Source organism: Martes martes (assembly GCF_963455335.1).
Source record: "Martes martes genome assembly, chromosome: 2".
In the NCBI taxonomy this organism is placed as follows: Eukaryota; Metazoa; Chordata; class Mammalia; order Carnivora; family Mustelidae; genus Martes; species Martes martes.
Window position 1 is genome coordinate 46,134,554 of NC_137889.1, and position 23,116 is coordinate 46,157,669.

The 23,116-nt window shown below is 40.1% G+C and overlaps 1 protein-coding gene across 1 annotated transcript in view; it reads left to right on the forward strand.

Annotated features, from left to right (window-relative positions):
- PIWIL2 (piwi like RNA-mediated gene silencing 2) overlaps positions 1–23,116 on the forward strand; it is a gene marked incomplete at both ends in the record, with an annotated part of 72,652 nt that overhangs the window by 9,363 nt on the left and 40,173 nt on the right. The window contains 10 exons of the mRNA XM_080796513.1: positions 8,378–8,566; positions 9,383–9,467; positions 10,159–10,248; positions 12,381–12,521; positions 15,838–15,951; positions 16,934–17,122; positions 19,921–20,022; positions 20,588–20,704; positions 21,288–21,376; positions 22,255–22,360. Of these exons, the coding sequence (XP_080652639.1) occupies positions 8,378–8,566; positions 9,383–9,467; positions 10,159–10,248; positions 12,381–12,521; positions 15,838–15,951; positions 16,934–17,122; positions 19,921–20,022; positions 20,588–20,704; positions 21,288–21,376; positions 22,255–22,360 (1,222 nt within the window). The remainder of the gene's footprint in view (positions 1–8,377; positions 8,567–9,382; positions 9,468–10,158; positions 10,249–12,380; positions 12,522–15,837; positions 15,952–16,933; positions 17,123–19,920; positions 20,023–20,587; positions 20,705–21,287; positions 21,377–22,254; positions 22,361–23,116) is intronic.

The window sequence follows — 23,116 nt, forward strand, 5'->3', positions numbered from 1 at the left end:
TTATTTCTGAATATTCTATTTTGATCCATGGTTAAAATCAGTGTGATACTGTTAAAACAGTGTTTTAGTTATTGTAATTTTATTAGCTTTTAATATTTGTCAAGGAGTCCGTTTTCAGAATTTTCATAGTAAATGCCACTGTTTGTTCTTGCATGTGATCCTTTGACTAATTTAATGAAAGTAAGAAAAAAAGTCAGTTGGCATTTTCTTTGGCATCAACTGGGGAGAATGTTCAGTGAATCTTCCTATTCACAAGTATGGCATATTTTTCCATTTACTGAAATTTATTTATTTATTTATTTATTTATTTATTTATTTAAGATTTTATTTATTTATTTGACAGACAGATCACAAGTAGGCAGAGAGGCAGGCAGAGAGAGAAGGGAGGAAGCAGGCTCCCTGCTGAGCAGAGAGCCCCATGCGGGGCTCGATCCCAGGATGCTGGGATCATGACCCGAGCCGAAGGCAGCGGCTTTAACCCACTGAGCCACCCAGGCGCCCCCTGAAATTTATTTTTATTAAAGTTTTACTTTCATTAAAGTTTCATTTACTTTCATTAAAGTTGTCATATTTTATTACTACACAAAAGCTGTTTATAAGTGAATTACATAGTATGTGTAGGATTGGTTTTGTTACCTGCACAATGGCTTATTTTGGATATAAAAATTATTTTTGGGGTGCCTGGGTGGCTTGGTGGGTTAAAGCCTCTGCCTTCAGCTGGGGTCATGATCCCAGGGTCCTGGGATCGAGCCCTACATCAGGCTCTCTCCTCAGCAGGAAGCCTACTTCCCTTCCCCTCTCTCTGCCTTCCTCTCTGCCTACTTGTGATCTCTCTCTGCCAAACAAATAAATAAAATCTTTAAAAAAAATTATCTTCATTTTCTAAGTACATAATTTTATATGTACTTACCACTAATTCAACAGTGTTTTATGGATTTCAGAGTATAGGTTTTGTAATTATTCCTAAGTATTTTATTCTCTTTGATGCATTTGTAAATGGATTTTTTAAAATTTCATTTTTGGTTTGTTCCTTGCAAGTGTGTAGAAAAACAACTGACTTTTTTTTAATACCAATTTTGTATCCTACAACCCCTGTGAAGTCATTTATTAGTTAAAACAATTTATTGTGCTCAGTAGGAAGCCTGCTTCTCCCTCTGCTTGTGCTCCCTCTCTCTCTCTCTGTCTCATAAATAAATAAAAAATCTTAGAAAAAAAAAAAAAGATTTTCTGTCCTAAATTCTGTGATCCTTCAATAGCATCCTTCTAATGATCCACACAGAACCAAGTACTCCTTAAAACAGTTTGTTCATGGGGGCGCCTGGGTGGCTCAGTGGTTTGGGCCTCTGCCTTCGGCTCGGGTCATGATCTCAGGGTCCTGGGATTGAACCCCGCATCGGGCTCTCTGCTCAGCGGGAGCCTGCTTCCTCCTCTCTCTGTCTGCCTCTCTGCCTAGCTCTGATTTCTCTCTGTCAAATAAATAAAAAAATCTTTAAAAAAAAAACAAAACCAGTTTGTTCATGGATTCTTTGGGATTTCTATATAGGAGATCATGTCATCTGCAAATAAAGATATTTTTATTTCTTCCTTTCCAATCTGGATCTCTTTTATTTCTTTTTCTTGCTGAGTTATCCTGCTAGGACCTCTAGTACAATGTTGAATAGGAGTAGAGAAAGTGAGGGGGGAAAAAAAGCCCTGGCCCCGCCCCTCCTCAGTGTAGTGTTTTTGGATATTCCCTTTGTTAATAAAGACAATTTAACCAGGAAAAAAAAAAAAAAGTGGTGAGAGTGGACATCCTTGTCCTCTTTTCCTGATATTAGGAAGAAAATATCCATCCAGTCTTTCACCAGTAAGTATATTAGCTGTAAGTTTTTTGTAGATGCCCTTTATCAGATTGAGGAAATTCCATTTTATTCCTAGTTTATTGAGTGTTCTTATCATGAAAGGGAATTGGGTTTTGATCATTTAAAAAAACCCAAAACATCCTGCTTTTTAAATTGATTTTTCAATATTAAATCAACCTTGCATTCCTGGGATAAATCCCACTTGTTCGTGATGTATAATTTTTTCTTTATGTTGCTGGTTTAGTTTGCTTATATTTTGTTGAGGATATTTTTCCATATTCCTAAGCAGTATCTGTATTTTTCTTGTGTTACCTTTGTCTGGTGGTCTTATAGAAAGAGTTGGAAAGTATTTCCTTCCTCTTCTGTTTTTTGAGAGTGTTTATGAAGGATTGGAATTCATTTTCCTTTGAATGCTTGGTAGAAATTTGACAGAAGCCATCTGGGTTTTGGTTTTTCTTTGTGTGCAGTTTTTAAATTACTAAATTAGTGTCTGTATTGTTAGATATTTATTTAGATTTTCTATTTATTTTTGGGTCAGTTTTGGTAATTTGTGTTTTTCTAAGAGTTTGTCCAGTTCATTTAGTTTATCTAGTTTGTTGGCATACTGCCATCAGTGTTCCCTTAAAGTTCTTATTGCTGTGAGCCCAGTTGTAATGTCACCTCCTTCATCCCAGATTTTAGAAATCTGAGTCTCCTTTTTTCATAGGTGGTCTAGCTAAAGGTTTGTCAGTGTTGTTGACCTTTTCAAAAAGCCAGTGTTTTAGTTTTGTTGACTGTATTTTCTGTTATCTATTTCATTAATTCCCACTCTTAATACTCATTATTTCCTTCCTTTTGCATACTTAAGATTTAGTTTGCTTTTCTCTTTCCAGTGTCTTAAGGTGGAAGGTTTGTTTATTTGGGATATTTTTTCTTTCTAATATAGGCTTTTACAGCTATAAATTTTCCTTCAAGTAATGTTGTAGCTGTATGTTCTGGTATGTTGTGTTTTCATTTACATCTAACTTGGAGTATTTTCTAATTTACCTTGTGATTTCTTATTTGACCCCTTGATGATTTAAGGGAGTGTGTTCACTTTCCACATGTATGTGAGTTTCCTGAATTTCTTCTGTTGTGATCAGAGAACTCACTTTGTATTATTTCTATCCTTTATATTCACTGAGGTTTTATGATCCAGCATATGAATTATACTGGAGAATGTACTGTGTACACTTTGGACATTGTAATTTTATTTTTACCTTTTGCTAAGGAGAGTGCCAGAATTAGGACTATGGTACGCCTTTATATTGGAAACAGAAATTCTCCCAGGGTGTTTGAGACCTTGGCAGAGGCAAACCTGTGACAACAAGAAGGAGAAGCACTAAAGTTGTCTAAGGATGTGTTGTTTGTGAACCATATTTTAGGTTCCAAACACAGATAGGAAGGGCCATGAGATCAGTGACCCAACTATCATTGACCCTGGAATTTGAACTAAATAAACACAGTGATCTTGTTTCACAAATTGCCAAGACAAGAAGTGCCTTCCTAATGTTTGACCACTTGCTTTTTTACAAATTGGTCTCTGGTCAAATAGGACCTCCAACTGTGATGTCTTTGGAATAGACTGGCTTGGTTTAGAGAATTATCTGGCTTATGCCTCCATTTATTCCCCATAGAACACTCTCTCGTACATTTAACAGAAAGAAGGAAATGCAGAGCAAAACAAAAACACGTGAAAGAAGATTTTATGCATATAGACAAATAACAGCAAAAGCAAAGTAAGCAGATAAAGAGTAATCAAGTTAATGGCAAAAATAATTTTCAAATTAAATTTCTTCAAAACAAAAAGTCTGAAGACCTCATACAAAGACCTGGGTCCAAACAATGACTTCCAACCTGGAAGCGCATTAGATAAGCAGCTAAAGCCTAATGAAACTAGTCTGAGCTCAGCTAGTTGTTGGGATTGACTTCCCTGGCAGCAGATCTGAAGGACAGATAGAATTAAGCACAAGGGGCCCAGTGAGTGCATCTGTGGGTATGAAACTCCTAGGAGTTTTGCCAAGGAAGAGCTTCCATAGTTACTGTGGTGAGACCTCCAGAAATGTCAAAGGATGATGAGACCTCTGTTCTGTCTGACATAAAGAGAAGGCTGATTGCTTATTGCAGTGAGAAGAGACTGCTGATCTTACAGAGAGTACGGGAGAGGTATGGAGTTCAGGACAGCAGTCTTGCAGAGGGGCAAGCAGCAGAAGCATGGTTGCTAAGGTAGTCTGTTGTTGATTGAGTAGTACTCCTTGTGATGCTTATTGGATTAAGTTGTTCCCGGATTGGCCAATATACAGAAACAAGGGGATGACTCTGGTTGGATAGCTTGGAAAAGTAGGTTGCTGAGGTGAGTTGATATAGATGTATTAAGTAGGTTTAAAACTGGATTTTATGGGGGCACCTGGGTGACTTAGTTGAATAAGCATCTGCCTTTGGCCTAGGTTGTGGTCCCGGGCTCCTGGGATTGAGCCCCACGTTGGGCTCCCTGCTCAGGAGGGAGGTTGCCTCTCCCTCTCTCTCTGGACCACCCCCTGCTTATTCTTTCTTTCTCAGATGAATTTAATAAAATCTTAAGAAAACAAACAAACCTGGATTTTATGGCTCCTTGTTACCGTGGCTACAAAACAATATATCTTTTACAAAGTTTATGATTTTTTAATTCCCAGGAACACATGAATGTTTACATTTTCACCTGATTTTATTGTTTAATTTCTTACACATTAATGTTAAATTGATGAAGAATTTATTTTTTAAATGGATAGCAAGTTTTCATCCACTTTTTTAAACATGTATTTTTTGGGGGGCACCTGCGTGGATCAGTTGTTAAGCGTCTGCCTTCAGCTCAGGTCATGTTATCAGGGGCCTAGGATCGAGCCCTGCATTGCATCAGGCTCCCTGCTTGTCGGCAGGCCTGCTTCTCCCTCTCCTTTTCCTCCTGCTTATGTTCCCCCTCCTGCTATCTCTCTCTTTCTCCCAAATAAATAAATAAAACTTTTTTTAAAAAAAGATTTTATTTATTTGTTTGACAGAGCCAGAGAGCACAAGTGGGAGTGAATTGCAGAAGGAGAGAGAGAAGTAGACTCCCAGGTGAGCTGGGAGCCTGATGCAGGACTCGATCCCAGGACCCTGATATGATCTGAGCCACAGGCAGACACTTAAATAACTGAGCCTCTCAGGCTCCCCTCTTACCCTTTTTTTTTAATGGTCCTTTTCCCTCCACTAACTTGAAATGCCACTAGTAATTAGTGGACACTCAATCCTAATCTGTATTTCAGTCTCATTGAGATCTTTTATTCTGTTAATTTCTTTTCTTTTTTCAGATTTAGTAAGGCACAGCTGACAAAATAAACCTCATACATTCAAAGTATACAATTTGATGAGTTTTTTTAAAAAATATTTTATTTATTTATTTGACAGAGAAAGAGAGATCACAAGTAGGGAGACAGGCAGGCAGAGAGAGAGTGGGAAGCAGGCTCCCTGCTGAGCAGAGAGCCTGATGCAGGGCTTGATCCCAGGACCCTGAGATCATGACCTGAGCTGAAGGCAGAGGCTTTAACCCACTGAGCCACCCAGGCACCCCACAATTTGATGAGTTTTAACTTACTTATATACCAATGTAATCTCACAATGAAGATAATGAGCATATCCATTGCCCACTATAAAATTTACTCATGTCTCTTTCAGACCTCCTTCTACCTTTGTTTTTCTCTGTCCACCACAGGCAGCAAACCCTGTTCTGCTTTCTGCCACTAGAAATTAGTGTCCATCTTCTAGAATTCTGTATATGTAGAATCATATGGTATATACTCATTTTTTGTTGTTTGTTGTTTGGTTTGCCTTCTTTTCAGCATGATTTTTTTTATTTTAATTTTTTATTTCAATCCCAGTATAGAAGTCAAAGTGAAATAGTTGCAGTTAAGAAACATCGATTTTTATCTACTTTTCAATGTTGAATATTGTAGTAACAAGACATAGGCCTATATTGTTATCTGCTGTGTTCCTCAGTCCCTTTTTAGTTTTTTCCTTCATTGTGCTTTCTTCCTCCATGTCAGCCTCCTGCCTTTACTGATGCAAAAGACAGTGATTAGGGGAAAGGGATTTGGTGAGAGAATATTAAAAACTGTCATTAAGGGGCACCTGGGTGGCTCAGTGGGTTAAGCCTCTGCCTTCGGCTCAGGTCATGATCTCAGGGTCCTGGGATGGTGCCCCACATAGGGCTCTCTGCTCGGCGGGGAGCCTGCTTCCCCCTCCCCCTCTGCCTGCCTTTCTGCCTACTTGTGCTGTCTCTCTCTGTCAAATAAATAAAATCTTAAAAACAAAGCAAAACATAAACACTCATTAAGAGTTCTGAAAATAAATTACAAGTTAAAAAGTGTTTGAGGGACACCTGGGTGGCTCAGTGGGTTAAAGCCTCTGCCTTCGGCTCGGGTCATGATCCCAGGGTCCTGGGATCGAGCCCCGCATTGGGCTCTCTGCCCAGTGGGGAGCCTGCTTCCTCCTCTCTCTCTGCCTGCTTCTCTGCCTACTAGTGATCTCTGTCTGTCAAATAAATAAATAAATAAATAAATCTTTAAAAAATAAATAAATAAAAAGTGTTTGAATATGGATTCTATACTAGTGGTTGCTTTTGACTTCCATAACTACATATATACAGCTAACCTACATTTTTTTGAGACAGAGAGCACACAAGTGGTGGGGGGCAGAGGGAGAGGGAGAGAGAGAGAGAGACTTAAGCAGGGTCCATGCCCAGCACAGAGTCTGACACCAGGCTTGATTTCTCGACCCTGAGATCATGACCTGAGCCAAAATGAAGAGTCAGAGTCTTAACCAACTTGAGCCACTGAGGCTCCCCTGTAGTGAACTATCTTTATAGCTGTCTCTCCTCTGTATTTGACCTGCAGAGAGAGTAGGGTGCCCCCCCACATGCGCATGCATGCATATGTGTGCGCGTGCGTGTGCACACACACACACTGCATCTGGCACGTATCAGGCATTGATGACAATGATGGAGATGATATTTGCAAACCCACAGTTCTGTTCTTTGTGCTAGGCACAGTTCTTGGTGCTTCATGTTTATGAAATCATTGCATTCCCTCAACTCTATGAGTTGAGGCTAGTAAGTGAAAGACAAAAGATTTGAACCCAGGCATTCGCCTCCAGAGTCTGTTGTCAGGGTTGAACTGCTTAAACTCTGAGATGGTTTTTCATCAATTACTACAGTCTTTTTTCAAGTCAAGTTCTGCAGGATACTAATTGCCCAGGATGGCAATAAATGTTCATTTAGTGAGGTTAAAAGGAAAACGGTGGGAAGAATCCATGGCTAAATACATTGGAGGTAAATAAAGGTAAATATGTTTCTTTAGCAGTCTGAGGTGCTTATGTATGTTGTGAGTCTCTGAACGGCTTATAACTTGCACAATGGACTCCATTTTTTTGATTGTGGAACCTTTTTCACACTTCCTCACAACCTCTCAAGGGACCAGTGTTCCTGAAGAATCTGCCCTGGGTGACACTGACTCACAGAAAAAAGTCCAAGCTCTGATCCTTGACTTAAAGAACATTTACATCTGGTCCCTGCCTGTCTTCAGCCCGTGCTTACCATCTTCTGTCCCTCTTCAGCCTCCTTGCCCTTCCCATCTCCCCAGATCCCTGCTTATGCCCTGCATACTGCTGCCTCTGCCTGGAGTGTCACTCATTCCTCTGCCCTGGCGTTTCTGCTTGGCAGATTGCTCCTTCAAGCATCAGCTACTTCTGTAAACGTTCCTTGAATCCCTGGGCATATTCAGACATGCTTTCTGCATGTCTGAATGTTTCCTATGTTGGCTTGTTCACAGCACTGTTTAGAGCTTACCGTGAGGGTACATTTATCTATGGTGAGTCTGTTCATCTACATCTTTAGCATTTTCAGCAGTGCTGTCTAATGATAGGTATTGGTAATCCCTTCCATTAGCTCAAAAGGGCAAATATAGTTTAGAGAATGTTTTGTTGTCCTTCCATAGACTACCCTAATGGTAATACTAAATAATTATTTTGATGATTAAAGTACCTTATTTGAAGGCAAACTGTGAATGTTATTAACTTCTAGTTATTGTTTTTAATTTTACTTTTATTTTTTCACTATTTTTTGAAAGATTATTTATTTGAAAGAGAGAGAGAGAGAGCAGGGGAGGGGCAGAGAGAGCAGGAGGGGGAGAAGCAGACTCTCTGTTGAGCGGGGACTCGGACACGGGGGTCATTCCCAGGATCTGGGATTGTGACCTGAGCTGAAGGCAGATGTTTAACCGACTGAGCCACTTAGGCACCCCTCTTTTCACTATTTTTTATTGATTTTGAGTTTTTTTGGTAGTGTTGAAAAGAGATGAGAGTCTTATCTCTTATAAAAGACAACTGGAGCCTTCTAATGCAGTGTAGCTGTGATCATATCCCTGAAGCACTTTTTTGCATCCTCTGTCCTTTTCATTGTGCTCTCTGTATACAGATATGATTCAAAAGTCTTTTTTCTCTTTCCAAAGGCATGCCATGTATCAGCAGAACAAAGAAAACTTCCAGAATGAGTGCACTAAGCTTCTGGTTGGCAATATTGTTATAACCCGATACAACAATCGTACCTATCGTATTGATGACGTGGATTGGAATAAGACACCAAAAGATAGCTTCACAATGTCTGATGGGAAGGAGATAACATTCTTGGAATACTACAGGTGGAAAGAAGAGACTGGGCTTGGGCCTTTGGGTGGCTGTGGAATGTAGTCTACCATTCTAGAGCAGGATATTGAGTTCCATCGTAGCTTACACCGGGACACTTTCAAAATAATTGGATTGGTAATGCACCTAAGATTAAATGAGCTTATTTGTGGGATTTCACTTGGATATGCTACCCTTACAGTTTCATTTGTTTTAGTAATTTTGGAAGTTACTTTATAAATTAATACCAGGGTTTTGAATTATCTTTCTTTTGTTGGTTTAGGTAGAAGTCTGGTTGGAAAGATTAAATTCACGTTTTAATCATTGGACTGTCATTTTGCCTTTCCAGTTGTCCAAGCCTTTCAACGTGATGCAGTTTTTTGTTTTTTGTGTTTTTTTTTTTTTAAGATTTATTTATTTGAGGGTGGGGGGAAGTGCACATGAGCAGGGGGAGAGGAGTAGAGAGAGAGAATCCCAAGCAGACTCTGCATGGAGCCTTTTGGGGCTCCATCCCACAACCCCGAGATCATGACCTGAGCCAAAACAAGAGTTGGATGCTTAACCGGCTGAACCAGTGAGGCACTCCAACCTGATGCAGTTTCAAGCATATTTTTCCCTATACCTTTAAGATGATTTCTCCTCCATTTCATTGCAGTGTTAACTTGAGTCTGTCTTTTCAAGTTATAAATATGCTATAAGGAGTTTCTGGTGGATCCTTGACAAGGGTATTATACAAATTGTGTACCCCAGTGCTGGTTAAGAGACCCAGACTGTGTTGCCATAGAGCAGGGATGCTGCTTCTGAAATGTTTTCCTGCCTCTGCCCTGCTCTAGCAAAAACTATGGGATCACAATTAAGGAAGAGGACCAGCCACTGCTGATCCACAGGCCCAGTGAGAGACAGAATAACCAAGGGATGGTGAGTGGAGGGGTGTCAGATTGGCACTTCTAGCTTAAGCTCTTCATCCATGGTGCTGGGAGCCGGGGAGCAGTGTTACGGTGTGATTGGGGAAGACTGCAGGGCTGTCTCATCTAGCCAGTAGTGTCACTTCATGTGGTAGGATTTGCTTTTGACGTCCGCATTAGGAGAAGCTAATTATCCATATGAGCAAGGTAGGTTAAGGAATAAGAAGAACTTTCTGCTAAAGATTAAAACACTGGATCTATTAGGGAAGTTTTAGACAGGTAACAGGGACCAGAGACGGGGAAGTGCCTTGACACTGACTCTTCTGTCTTAAGTGAGAAGGCTGAAGATCAGCCAGCTAAGATAAGATCTGGAGACCCCAGCTGGATGGGATGCCTGGAGGCCCAAGAGGGAGGTTGGGTTTTTTTTTCCCCCCTAGTTTTTCCCCTTTTTTGGACCATTTCAACACTTTCCCCTTTACCTAATAGAGCAGGCTGTATTGTGAACAATCTGTGAGTATTGTGACTGAGTGGAAAAGGGTAAAATACTTGTAGTGTTTCGCTGCCCTCTTCTCTGAGGTTTTATGTTCCTTATTATGCCAGTTAAGTCCTTGCTGGCCCAGCTCTGGGCATGGCATGTCTTGTGAGGTCAGAGGAACAAGACCATCTTTACTGCCTTATTTTTCCTCTCCATTCTCTCCTCAAAGCTGCTAAAAGGTGAAATCCTGCTGCTGCCTGAGCTTTCATTCATGACTGGAATCCCTGAGAAGATGAAGAAGGACTTCAGAGCCATGAAGGTGAGAAATGCCCATGTTGAATGGAAGGCCTAGACCTGGGCTAGGCTTATGTCTAGGCTTATGTCCTGAATGGAGCTAGACCTGGGCAGGCTTATGTCACCACCTGGGCAGGTCTGTTTTTCCAGACTCCAGTTCTCTCTGCCAAACATGTTCCATGTCCCTTCCCACACACTGTGAAATAGCTGATCGGAGCTACCTTCTGAAAATTATTCAAAAACAAACAAACAAAAAACAGTGAAGTGCCTGGATCATGAGGTAAAAGGAAACAAGTAATTCTGTCTTCACCCCCACCAATCAGATAGATGACTGTAAACTGGTCATATGATCATAAGTGAGGTTCTTTGATAGCACTGAATTTTTCTAGCATTCTTAAAAGCCTTCAGTCTATTTAAAAGGGCGGGGGAGATAACATAGCAAAGAATAATCAACAAGTCAGAGACTGAGGTAAAAGGAAGAAGGTTATTGTGTGGGGTGTGGAGTGTCCAGGAGGTGTTGGGCTGAGTCCCTGTAGGAAATAGCTGAGCAGCTCAGACATGGGCAGCAGCATGAGTCTGGCGCTCAAGCACTTCACCTCCAGTCTGTCTGCAGTGCGTGGGGCTTTCCACACCTGAGCTCCTGTGCTGTCTCACTCTCCCAGTGCATGTCTGTTACCCTCGGACCCTGCCGATCTCCGATGCCACAGACTGTTTTCAGTAACATCATGAAGAGCCCGAAGTGAAGCTTAGCATTCCTGTAAGAGATGTCTTTCATGATTACCTTTGATCCTTCTGCATTCAGCATGTAGTTCAAGGCTCCTTCTTTACAACACTCAGTCACCTAATGACTTCATGATCACAGAGCTATCTGTACCGCCCTGCAGACAGGTGGTAATGACTGCCTCACAGGGAACAACAACTGTTCTTTGGTCCCAGAAGAATAAAGAACTCACATATGTGCTTCAGAATCTTCATATACACCTTTGGGTCTTCATTTAAACAGTAACATTTAGAAAGCACAAATTATGGGCCAAACACTAGACAAAAAAGTGTCTTATGATAACATTAAATACAGTAGTGGTATCACATGAAGTTTAAGACTGGATCTGGTTTTCCATTCTGTTTTGTTTGGCTCTGCCTGGCACAGGACATTTTTCCCCCTATTTTCCCCAAATATTAAATAGATGTAATCAAGCCCCCTTTGCTCCTGTTTCATAGAATTTCTTAAGAAATTTTTTTAAAGATTTTATTCATTTGGGGCAGAGAGAGAGGAAGAGCAGGAGCGGGGAAGGGGCAAAGGAAGAGGGAGAAGGAAAAGCAGACTCCCCACTGAGCGGGGAGCCTCCATGCAGGGCTGGATCCCAGATCCTGGGATCATGACCTGAGCTGAGCCGAAGGCAGATGTTTAACTCACTGAGCCACCCAGGTGCCCCTGAATTATTTTAGGAATTTTAAATTCAGAACATGGCTTTGAGAAAGAGGTAAGATTTAGCTGTCTCATGGGAGAAAGAAACAATAACATTTTAAATTATTTTATGATTAATTTTTTTATGATTTATTTATTTATTTGAGAGGGAGAGTGAGTGCGCACAAGCAAGAGAGAGGGAGAGAGAGAGAAAGAAATCACCAGGCTGGGGAGGGGCAGAGAAGCAGACCCGCTGCTGAGCAGGGAGCCCGGTGTGGAACTCAGTCCCAGGATTCTGGGATCATGACCCCAGCTGAAGGCAGATGCTTAACCGACTGAGCCACCCTATGATTAAAATTTTAACCCTGTACTTCCTTCACATTCCTGAGAGATATTTATTAAAATCTTTGGAGTATTTAAAAATGTCTTCCATTTCAGGGGTACCTGGGTGGCTCAGTGGGTTAAAGCCTCTGCCTTCGGCTCTGGTCATGATCCCGGGGTCCTGGGATCGAGCCCCGACTTGGGCTCTCTGCTCAGCGTGGAGCCTGCTTTCCCCTCTCTCTCTCTCTGCCTGCCTCTCTGCCTACTTGTGATCTCTGTCTGTCAAATAAATAAAATCTTAAAAAAAAAAGTCTCCCATTTCAGTGGAAATGATGTTTTCTTTTGGAAATGTTTTAGACATACTGGGGTTTAATTTCATATTGGAGAGACTAATACTTAGAAGTTATTATCTGCATTTTAAATCTATTTAGGATTTGACCCAGCAGATCAACTTGAGCCCCAAACAACACCATAATGCTCTGGAATGCTTGCTGCAGAGAATTTCAAAAAATGAAACAGCCAGCAATGAATTGACACGCTGGGGACTCTGTCTTCAGAAGGATGTACATAAGGTAAACTGGATGTAGTCAAATAGGAAACAGTGTTCATCACTGATTTTAAGAGCATAGTGAAAGTGGGTGATAACTTTCTGTCTGGTCTCTGTTTTGGGGTTTTGCTCTATTATATTTTGTTGGGGGGTCCTAGGCACAATATTTGAGTTTTCTTCTCTTAATTTGTTAGTATCTATTAGAGATTTTTCTTCCATATTTTGCAGAGATCTGAGCTGTTAATTTTCAGTCAGATAGTAAAAGGAATATTGACTTAAAATTTACCTCATTTTTGGGGTGCCTGGGTGACAGTTGGTTAAGCATCTTCTGGCTCTTGTTTTGTTTTGTTTTTTAAAGATTTTATTTATTTATTTGACAGAGACACAACGAGGGAGGGAATACAAGCAGGTAGAGTAGGAGAGGGAGAAGCAGGCCTCCCGCTGAGCAGGGAGCCTGATGTGGGGCTCCAGCCCAAGACCCTGGGATCACAACCCGAGCTGAAGGCAGACGCCCAACGATTGAGCCGCCTAGGCACCCTTGACTCTTGATTTTGGCTCAGGTCATGATCTCAAGGTTGTGAGATCGAGCCCCACGCTGGGCTCCACTCTCAGCAGGAATTCTGCTTGGCATTCTCTCTCTCCATCCCCGTGTTCACATGCACTCTCCCACCCCGTAAAATAAAAAAAATGAATCTTTATTAAAAAAATTACCTCATTTTCAGCTTTCCAGTCCAAATAATTCTTAAGGTTCTATATGTCCTTTTTTTTCCTCCAAGTTTTTTTTTTGCTTTTCCAATAGTTGTGATTCTTTCAATATGCTATTGACATTCTTTCTATAGGCATAGAGAGTTTTGGACTTACATCATTCTGATTTTCTTATGGCTCTTCCTGCCTGCATTTTGCCTGAGGCTCCTGTGTTGTATTTTGTGTGGCATGATCCATAGGGCAGAGGCAGTGTGAGATGGTGGCAGAGTCCTTGGCCTTCAGTGTCTGCTTATTTGGCTTTGAATCTCAGTTTTACCACTTGCCATCGTAGTTACTTTGAGCAAATTGCTTAGTATCTCTTAGTTTTTTTATCTGTAAAATGAGGATGATAATTGATTTGTAAGAATTTAAATGGTAACATTTTCAGCATCATATGTAACACATAGCAAGTGCTCAGTAAACGTTAGTTATTACTACTTTTCACCTTTCTTTTGAGGTTATACCAAAATAATTAATTCTGTCTTTTCTCTAGTTCTCTTACACTCTTAATTGACTCCTTGTTAAAAATTTCTTTTTTTAAAATAAAAATAATGGATAGTCAATAAGGAAAATGTTGAAACCTTACAAAAAGTAAAGAAAGAAATAAAAACATCAGTAATTTCATCATCCAAAGATGATATCTCAGTGATTTATTTTAGATACATATGAAAGATACTTCAATATATATCCTTCATCTACACATTGTTCTGTGAGTATAAATCTTTTTGTTACAGAGCTGTGATTGTATTGTGTATGGTTTTGCATCTTCTTTTTCACTTAATATTATATCTTAAACATGTTTTTGTGTTATTAAATATTAATTTGAGAATGTAGAAAATCTAAACCAAGAAAGAAAAAAGTTCATCTTTTTTTTTTTTTAAGATTTTATTTATTTATTTGACAGAGAGATCGTAAGTAGGCAGGTGGGGGAGGGGGAAGCAGGCTCCCTGCTGAGCAGAGAGCCCGATACAGGGCTCAATCCCAGGACCCTGAGATGACCTGAGCCGAAGGCAGAGGCTTAACCTACTGAGCCACCCAGGCGCCCCAGAATTTAGTATTTTTTAATTAGAAGTAGTTACTCAGGGACGCCTGGGTGGCTCAGTTGGTTAAGCAGCTGCCTTCGGCTCGGGTCATGATCCCGGAGTCCTGGGATCGAGTCCCGCGTTGGGCTCCTTGCTCGGCAGGGAGCCTGCTTCTCCCTCTGCCTCTGCCTGCCTCTCTGTCTGCCTGTGCTCACTCTCTCTGACAAATAAATAAATAAAATCTTTAAAAAAAAAAAAAAAAGAAGTAGTTACTCAGCTAACAACCTTGTAACTAAGTCTTTGTAATGTTGTTTATTTTCATAGATTTATGGACGTGGAAATGTCAGAGGGCATTTATGTTTTTAGTACTTTTGTTGTATATTGCCAGTTGCCTTCTAAAAAGGATTAAAAATTTACTTTCATATCATGAGTTTGATTCCTTTTTCTTGCTAATATGGAAACTGTTACTTATGTTAATAAACTCATTACATTCTTTTGTTTATAGATAAAATAAGTATTTTTTTAAAGATTGATTTATTTGAGAGAGCAAGAGTGAGAGAGAAAGAGAGCACATGTGCAAGAGGAGGCGGGGGGAGTTGGTGGTGGTGGGAGGCAGAAGGGAGAAGGAAAGAATTTCAAGTAGACTGCTCACTGAGCATGGAACCTGACATGGGACTCCATCTCATAACCCCGAGATCATGACCTGAACCAAAATCAAAAGTTAGGTGTTTAACCAACTGAGCCACACAGGAGCCCCAGTATTTGTTAATTTTAATAAACAAATGGTAGAGATCATAGAAAGTAAAAATCTTCTATAATTACATATCCACAGAGATAATCACCACTAAATATAGACTCATTCAGTTTTTATTGATGTCAATAAAATATAAGATATTATTTCTTATAAGATCATAAGAAATTATAAGATTATAAGATATATATTTCTTATATTTTATATAAATATAAACTGATATTTATTTTTTGTAAAAACAGTATCATATTAGATGGAAGGTGGTTTTAATGATTTCAAAATAGTCCATCATGTTATATCAACTTAATTATTTTCCTATTTTTGGATATTTAGATTTGATTGACTTATTCCTAATGGTAATTTGTTCTTTCATTATATTTATGCATTTTCCTCCCTGTTTTTTCATTTTAAAGTGTAAGAGTTTATGTTCAGCCTTATTAAGAAATTTTGCTTTTAATTTTCTACTTTGTCCCTTAAAATATTTTTAAAAATTATTTTACTATTTATCTTGAAATGTAGTTATTTTACATGCATTCTCTACTTCTAAAGAGGCAGTGGTTTCTAATTCCTTTCTTGGGAGACCATGTTGGAAGCTTCAATAATTAAAGAGCCATGCCTTTAAAAATTTTACCTGTATTTGTCCAGGGTTTTATTAGCCTAGACTCACTGCTACAGTTTCATTTTTGTGCCATTCTCAGAGGTTATAACCTGGACAGGTTTACATAGTGGAGTTGACCAGGCCCAAGAGAGAACAGTATCATTGTTCTTTCCTTCAATAGTGTTTGCAGATGGCTCATGTCATGGGTACTTTGTTTTGTATTTAGATCGAAGGACGTGTTCTCCCAATGGAAAGAATTAACTTAAGAAATACTTCATTTATCACATCTCAGGAACTAAACTGGATTAAGGAAGTAACCAGGGACCTTTCCATCTTGACTGTAAGTGACTTTTGAGGTGGTGAAGAAAGGACCAGTATTCCTGTAAGTATAGAAATTAGGAAGCAGGAAGGATTCAGTGTCTTCTTTTGGAGGGAGAGTACCACCTGAATTCCTATCCTGCATTATCTACTAAACGGGTCCTTCAAATAGAGCAAATTGATGAATTGTTAGAGGTAAGCACTTTGGTTGGCTATAGACTTAGGAAAAGGAAATAGATTGCTATGGTAACTCATACAGTGCCAGCCTATTACCCATTCTCCTTTTTATCTTCCTTTATCTTCCCCCGCTTTTCCCTGGGGAAGGATGTTTTTATCCATGAAAGAAGTGTAATTAAAACAGCCCCCACCAAGGGTACTAAAGAACAAAATGGTATATAATTATTTTTAAATGTTTTGGGGCCATGCGTAAAGTACACACATCTGTTTCTAAAACTTTTTATTGAAATATGTTTAAAGAAAAAGTATATTTACAAGTGTAAGTTTGAGGAATTTTCAAAGGTTCATAAATCTGTGGAATCCACAGCAAGGGTTAAGAAGGAGAACTTTACCAGTGACCCAGAAGCCATCCCTCCTGCTCCTCGTTACTACCTACCTGTCACCCTTAAAAACGATATGAGGAGTCACTATCCAACAGCATAGATTCATTTCAGTTGCTTTTTGTACTTGATGTATATGTGAAACCATACAGTATATATTCTTTTATGTCTGGCTTAATTTCTTCAGCCTTGATTGGTGGGTTTCATCCATATTGTTAGATAGAGTTGTAGGTCTTTCATTCTCATTGCTGCATACTATTCCACTGTGAAAGTAGTCCCCAGTTTACTTAATTGTATACATCTGTGTTAGTTATAGGAATTAGATCAGAAAAGATTCAAGCAGAGAGAGTTAAAAGTGATTTATTCTCTAGAATAATACATCCTGGGTGTGACTCTGGAGTGTCTAAGTTATGAGAAGTACTAAAAATAGCTTGTGGTTATTCCTAGGTCCCCATGCATTTCTGGGCACTGTTTTACCCAAAGAGAGCAATGGATCAGGCCCGAGAACTGGTTAACATGTTGGAGAAGATAGCTGGCCCCATTGGTATGCGCATGAGCCCACCGGCCTGGGTTGAACTAAAGGATGATCGAATAGAAACCTATGTCAGAACCATTCAATCCATGCTAGGAGTTGAGGTAATAAATTAATTTAATTTGAGTGTATTTATAGAATGCCTGTTTTAAAATACTTGAACACTTGATTTTAAATGATGTTGGTTGTCAGTCTACTGTTTTTGATGCCCAGAAACCAGTTTGTTACTCACGTACACATGAAATAATGAACTAAGTAGTCTTTATGCCCTTTGGTTAATTCTGCTGCTCTCATTCTATGTTGGCAGCCTCACTCTTGTGTTCTTTTTTCACATAATAGACCGAATAGCTGACTTAACTTTAGTTCATTATCTATATAGAACATGTTGTGCTCAGAAAGCAACTTTTTGGGCCCAGTGCCATTTTGCACGATTCAGTACTTAGCTGTCACAGTCTGGTCTGGCTTAAGATTTGAATTGCTCTGGCAATGAACTTGGCACCTGGCCCATCAGCTCAGTCCTGACAGCTAATCAGGACCACTGGAGCTGAGCAGGTCACAGCACTCGTAACTCAGTAGTTCAGGCCTGCAGTTCTTACCTGTTTATACCTAAAACAGAGGAAGAAGCTTAAGGAGGGCCCTCAACAAAAGTAATTAATCTTAGACTGGAAGAGTCCATTCTTGGGAGATCAGTACTGGAATGAGATTGTCTTGGGATCTCTCTTATCCCCTGCCCCCTCCCCGCTCTGGGTTATCACTCACAGCAGCACCCTTGCGTTCTGTCTCTCTTTGTAATTTCTTCCTAGTTTCCCAGGCTTGTAGTCTGGTGTGGCCTCCCCCTATGCCTGATCATTGATAATTCTGCTCTGCTTTCAAAAGAAAAACCCAGTGTACTACCTCAGCTCCCCCATCACACCACTTGCCACATTCTCTTTAGGAGAGTATACTGCTATCAGTTTTCATGCAGCATGGATATGATGTTCATTTATCACATTTACCAAACTTAACTCATAATTGGTCTTGTCTTTGTTGTCTTCAGGGCATGCTGTTGTATTACTTGTTAGGGGCCTCAAACTCAGATATCTGTCTGCGGGAGCCAGGTGAATAATGCAAGTGAAGTGAGCTGGGAGGGGATTGTAGTGAACTAAAGAGAGTAAACCCTATGACTGCTTATAAAAGCACAGCATTATCAAATTAATTTTTAATTTACTACTTTTTCAGTAGAAGCAAGAAAATCTGGATTTGTGTGTATGTGCCCCTCCTTATGTTTAAATGTTAGTTTAAAAAGGGAGGGATGCACCTGGCTGGCTCAGTCGGTAGAGCATTTGACTCTTGATCTCAGGGTCATGAGTTCAGGCCCCACACTGGGCATGGAGCCTACTTAAAAAAAAAAATGATAGGGGCACATGGGTGACTCAGTCTTTGACCGTCTGCCTTCAGCTCAGATTGTGATCCCAGAGTCCTGGGATTGAGCCCCACATCAGGCTTTCTGCTCAGCGGGAAGCCTGCTTCTCCCTTTCCCACTCCCCCTGCTTGTGTTCCCTCTCTCGCTGTCTTTCTGTCAAACGAATAAATAAAATCTTAAAAAAATAATAATAATAATAAAATGTAAAAAATGTTAATAAAAAACAACACATGTAAGTCACTGTAGGGACTAAAAAGCTACATGTTTGATAGCTTTTAGCTCCCAGTGTGTAGCCTGTGTTCTCCGTGACTTTGGAAGTTCTTTGATGTGATTACTAGAATGTGTTCTTAGAGAGGTCTTTTTTTTTTTTTTTTAAGATTTTGCTTATTTATTTGTCATAGAGCACGTGCGTGCAAGCACAAGCAAGGGGAGAGGCATGCAGAGGGAGAAGCAGGCTCCCTGCTGAGCAAGGAACTGGATGTGGAACTTGATCCCAGGACCCTGGGATCATAACTCGAGCCAAAGGCAGGCACTTAACGGACTGAGCCACCCAGGCGTTCCTCAGAGAGGTCTTAATCTAACACTAATCTTGATTTGGAATAATATACTATTGATTTGCCATAGTAGCTCTTTCTGGCATAAAGGATTAGCACCTTCATTTCACTTTCACCTTCATTTCGCTTTTCTTTATTCAGACTTTGAAAGGTCCTGTGTTTCCAATGTTGGAACTCTTTTTTTTTTTTTTTAAGATTTTATTCATTTATTTGACAGAGAGAGACAGCAAGAGAAGGAATATAAGGAGGGGGAGTGGGAGACTTCCCGATGAACAGGGAGCCCGATGCAGGGCTCGAACCCAGGACCCTGGGAACCTGACCTGAGCCAAAGGCAGACACTTAACGACTGAGCCACCCAGGCGCCCCTCCAGTGTTGGAACTCTTATTAAACAGTAAGGGGTCAAGGATGCTTGTATGAGATACTCTGCTGGCGATACTATTCTGTCTTGTAACCAGAGAGTAAGGAAGAGCCACTTACGGATTTGGCTGTAGCTTCATTTGTTTGTGTTTGGCTCCTAATAGTTTCTTGTGGTATTGTACTCCATGTTTCCTCAGTTTTGTGGTATGAATGTAATAAGGTGGTTAGTTTACTGAAGAGAGTGGTAGAAAGCATTATAGGGAATTGAAAGCAGCAATTAAGTAACCCTTGCAAATTTTCAAGCCTGCCTTTTCCAGGCATCTTAAGTGTCCTAAGGAAGACGTCAGTTGGTCAGGACGAGCTCTAGATAATTTATGGGATTATATTCCATATCTGTGCAAAGAAGCCCTGAACCCAGCAAAGGTTCAAAGACCTGTTTGGGGTTGGAATGTCTACCGTCTTTGTTTCAGTCCTCTTCTGCCTTAAAGGTCCCACGACTTTGCAGGCTCTTAGACTGCCCCCAGCTGGAGCCCCATCAAGGTGCCCTGAGAGTTTCAAAGCCTGACTTATGTACTTTATCTCCTCAAGGGGAAGATACAGATGGTTGTTTGCATCATCATGGGCACACGTGACGATCTCTATGGGGCCATTAAAAAGCTGTGCTGTGTGCAGGCTCCTGTGCCCTCACAGGTGAGTGGGAGCTGGGCAGGAGGCACAGATGGAAACTCTAGCCTCCCTTGAGGCTTTGAAAAGAGGGATACAGGTGTTCAAAAAGACTGAAGTAACTATTAGAAGCCATGTGTGTATGCTGTCTGGTGGAACATTCCCCTTATTAGAGTAACCTGGTTAAAAGCAGATGCTCTTTGTAAATGCTGCCTTCATGTTCCCAAATGAGTTACTCTTGCCGGTTCAGTGGGTGAGCTGCTGGGTGGTTTCACATGATTGGGTTTTGAGAGTATAGGCTTCACTCTGAAAGGGGAAAGCTGTTTTTCCTTTGTAGGTTTAAAAAAAATTATCCTGTATGAGATTCTTTTGAAAGTTTTTGGTTTTTGGTTGTTTATTGTTTTGTTTTGTGTTTGTGGGCAGTGTGTACATGTGAATGCAATGCCTGCCTAGAAATCCTAGAATTAGAACTAGTCAAAGTGTATTATCTGCTAACTGGGGTTTCCTAAACAAATGTAGTGTTTACTTTAGGCCTGTTTACATCGTCTGACAAGCTGATAGTGTCCTCTTTCCCCACACCCCTTTGTTATAGGTCATCAATGTCCGAACCATTGGTCAGCCATCCAGGCTTCGGAGTGTGGCCCAGAAAATTTTACTTCAGATTAATTGTAAATTGGGTGGTGAGCTCTGGGGAGTGGATATTCCTCTGGTGAGTGATGCTGAGATGTGTCTTCATTCAATTTAGCTCTCCAGAGACTCCTACCTAGTTGTTTTCCTCATAGAGTTATCTTTATTCTCCATGCTTAGTGGTCTAAACGGTTCATAGCCTGATTTGGTATAGCCCACAGGCTGAGAATGGTTTTTATAAATCTAAACAGTTGAAACCAATAAAAATAAGACTAATATTTCTTGACACATGAAAATTATTTGAAAATCCATTTTCAGTATCTTTAAGTGCAGTTTTATTGGAATACAACCATACTTCTTTATAGACTAGCTACAACTGCTCTCGTACTGTAACGACAGATGGAACTGAAGAGTTCCTGCAGAGACTGTGTGGCTCACAGAGCCCAATGGTATTTATTGTTTAGTCCTTTACAGAAGAAGTGTGCTGATCCTGTTCTAGATCTCTGACTCGTTCATAGTGTTTAAAAAAATGTCAAGTTGATGTCAGTCTTTCTCTTCCTTTCCCAGAACTTATTTTCATATGTTGCTTTTGGGGTACAGATAACAAAAAGATGGGGTGATGGATTGCTTGTTGTTTGGGGTCTGTTTTTTGTTTTCTAACCCAGAAACAATTAATGGTGATTGGGATGGATGTTTACCATGATCCTAGCCGAGGCATGCGATCTGTGGTTGGCTTCGTTGCGAGCATCAATCTGTAAGTACTACTTATAGTGCCATTTTGTTCGGTTACCTCATTTTGATGCCAGTCTTACTATAAATCCAGGGAATGCTTCTAATATTTTGTATTATAGTAAAAGTATACTTTACGAAAGTATACTTAGCTTTTTCCTCCTTTATCTTCCTATTAGTTTATCTAGTCTATTTACCAGACTTGTCAGATCTGTAAGTTAATTCCCCTGGCTGTGCTGTAATCTTCTTCAAAGTGGGGGCTGTGTCTTAGTGGATTTTTCCCCCAGGAATGAGGAATTTTTTTTGTTTGTTCTGATTGTAAAAACAAGGCATGCTCATGCAGATAACTACAGAAATTTAGAAAGTGAAAGTACCTTATGGGCCATCTTTTAGTAACTATCACCAAAATTTTGATGTATATATACTTCTAGATTCTCATTTATGTGCATAGTAACATATATAGGTGGTGTATATATGTATACAAAATGGCATATTATTGTGTATACTATTCCTTAGCTTGTTTTACATACTTAAATTGTATATTGCTGACATTTCGTCATGTCCATACAAATAAATCTCAACCAATTCTTCTTAACTGCTGCATGGAATTTATTGTATGCTAGAGCACTATTTAGTCTTCTGCTGGTGGTTATCTAGGTGGTTAAATTTTTTCAGCTGGAGGTGGTTTTGTAGCAAATATCACAATTATGTCTATATTTTTACATTCTATATGTGGCATATATTTTTCCCTGTATTGCCACGTGTTTTTACCTGTAACACAAATGCATTTACTAGGTATTTGTATTGGTGCATAGAGGAGCCTGTGTGTACTGACATTCAGATTGTGGACCTTCCTCTGTGAGTGTGTGTTCATCTGTCTCTCTCTTACTGCCTCTTCCCCAGCACTCTCACAAAATGGTATTCACGAGTGGTATTCCAGATGCCTCATCAGGAGATTGTGGATAGCCTGAAGCTGTGCCTGGTGGGCTCCTTAAAAAAGTTTTATGAGGTGAGGAGAGCAGAAATTTTATTTTATTTCTTTATTTTTTTGACGATTTTATTTATTTGACAGAGAGGGAGAGTGAGCATAAGCAGAGGGAGTGGTAGGGAGTGAGAGAAGCAGGCCTCCCCGCTGAGTAGGACCCTGGGATCATGACCTGAGCTGAAGGTAGATGCTTACTGACTGAGCCACTCAGGTGTCCCAGAACAGAAATTTTATAAAGTTTGGGGTTTTTAAGGACTGCCTATCTGACCACTTTAAGAGGAAGTCTGACTTAGTGGGAGGGGCCCCAAATTGAAGGTATCTCTTAAACAGACTGAAAAGTTAGTCATTGGCAACTTTGGCAGTTAGCAAAGGCAGCTCAAAGGAACTGCTTTCAGGCTTCTACTTGTACAAGAGATAAATACTTTGATTTTGTTTGGTAGGTAATGATTATTCCCAGTTTGTCAGCTTGATGTCTGTAGACCTAATCTTCATGCCCTTATCAGGAAAGTGGGGGTAAATTTCAGCAATTAAAGCAGCTTATGAATTTACTCATCTTTTTATGGCTATTACTAGGTACTTTTCATTTCGGTTCAAGACAAATGCCTCCCTGTAAATCACCCCTAGAACTCCCAAGAATGCTAACCGTGGAGAATTGCTGTCATTAAACTGATATTGGGTCTGGCACAATGAGCAAGCAAAGTACTGGGTTTTACCTTGGCAAGTACATCAAAGGAAGTGCTGATAAGTGGTTTTCATGTCTTAGGGTCAGAGTTAGCCCTT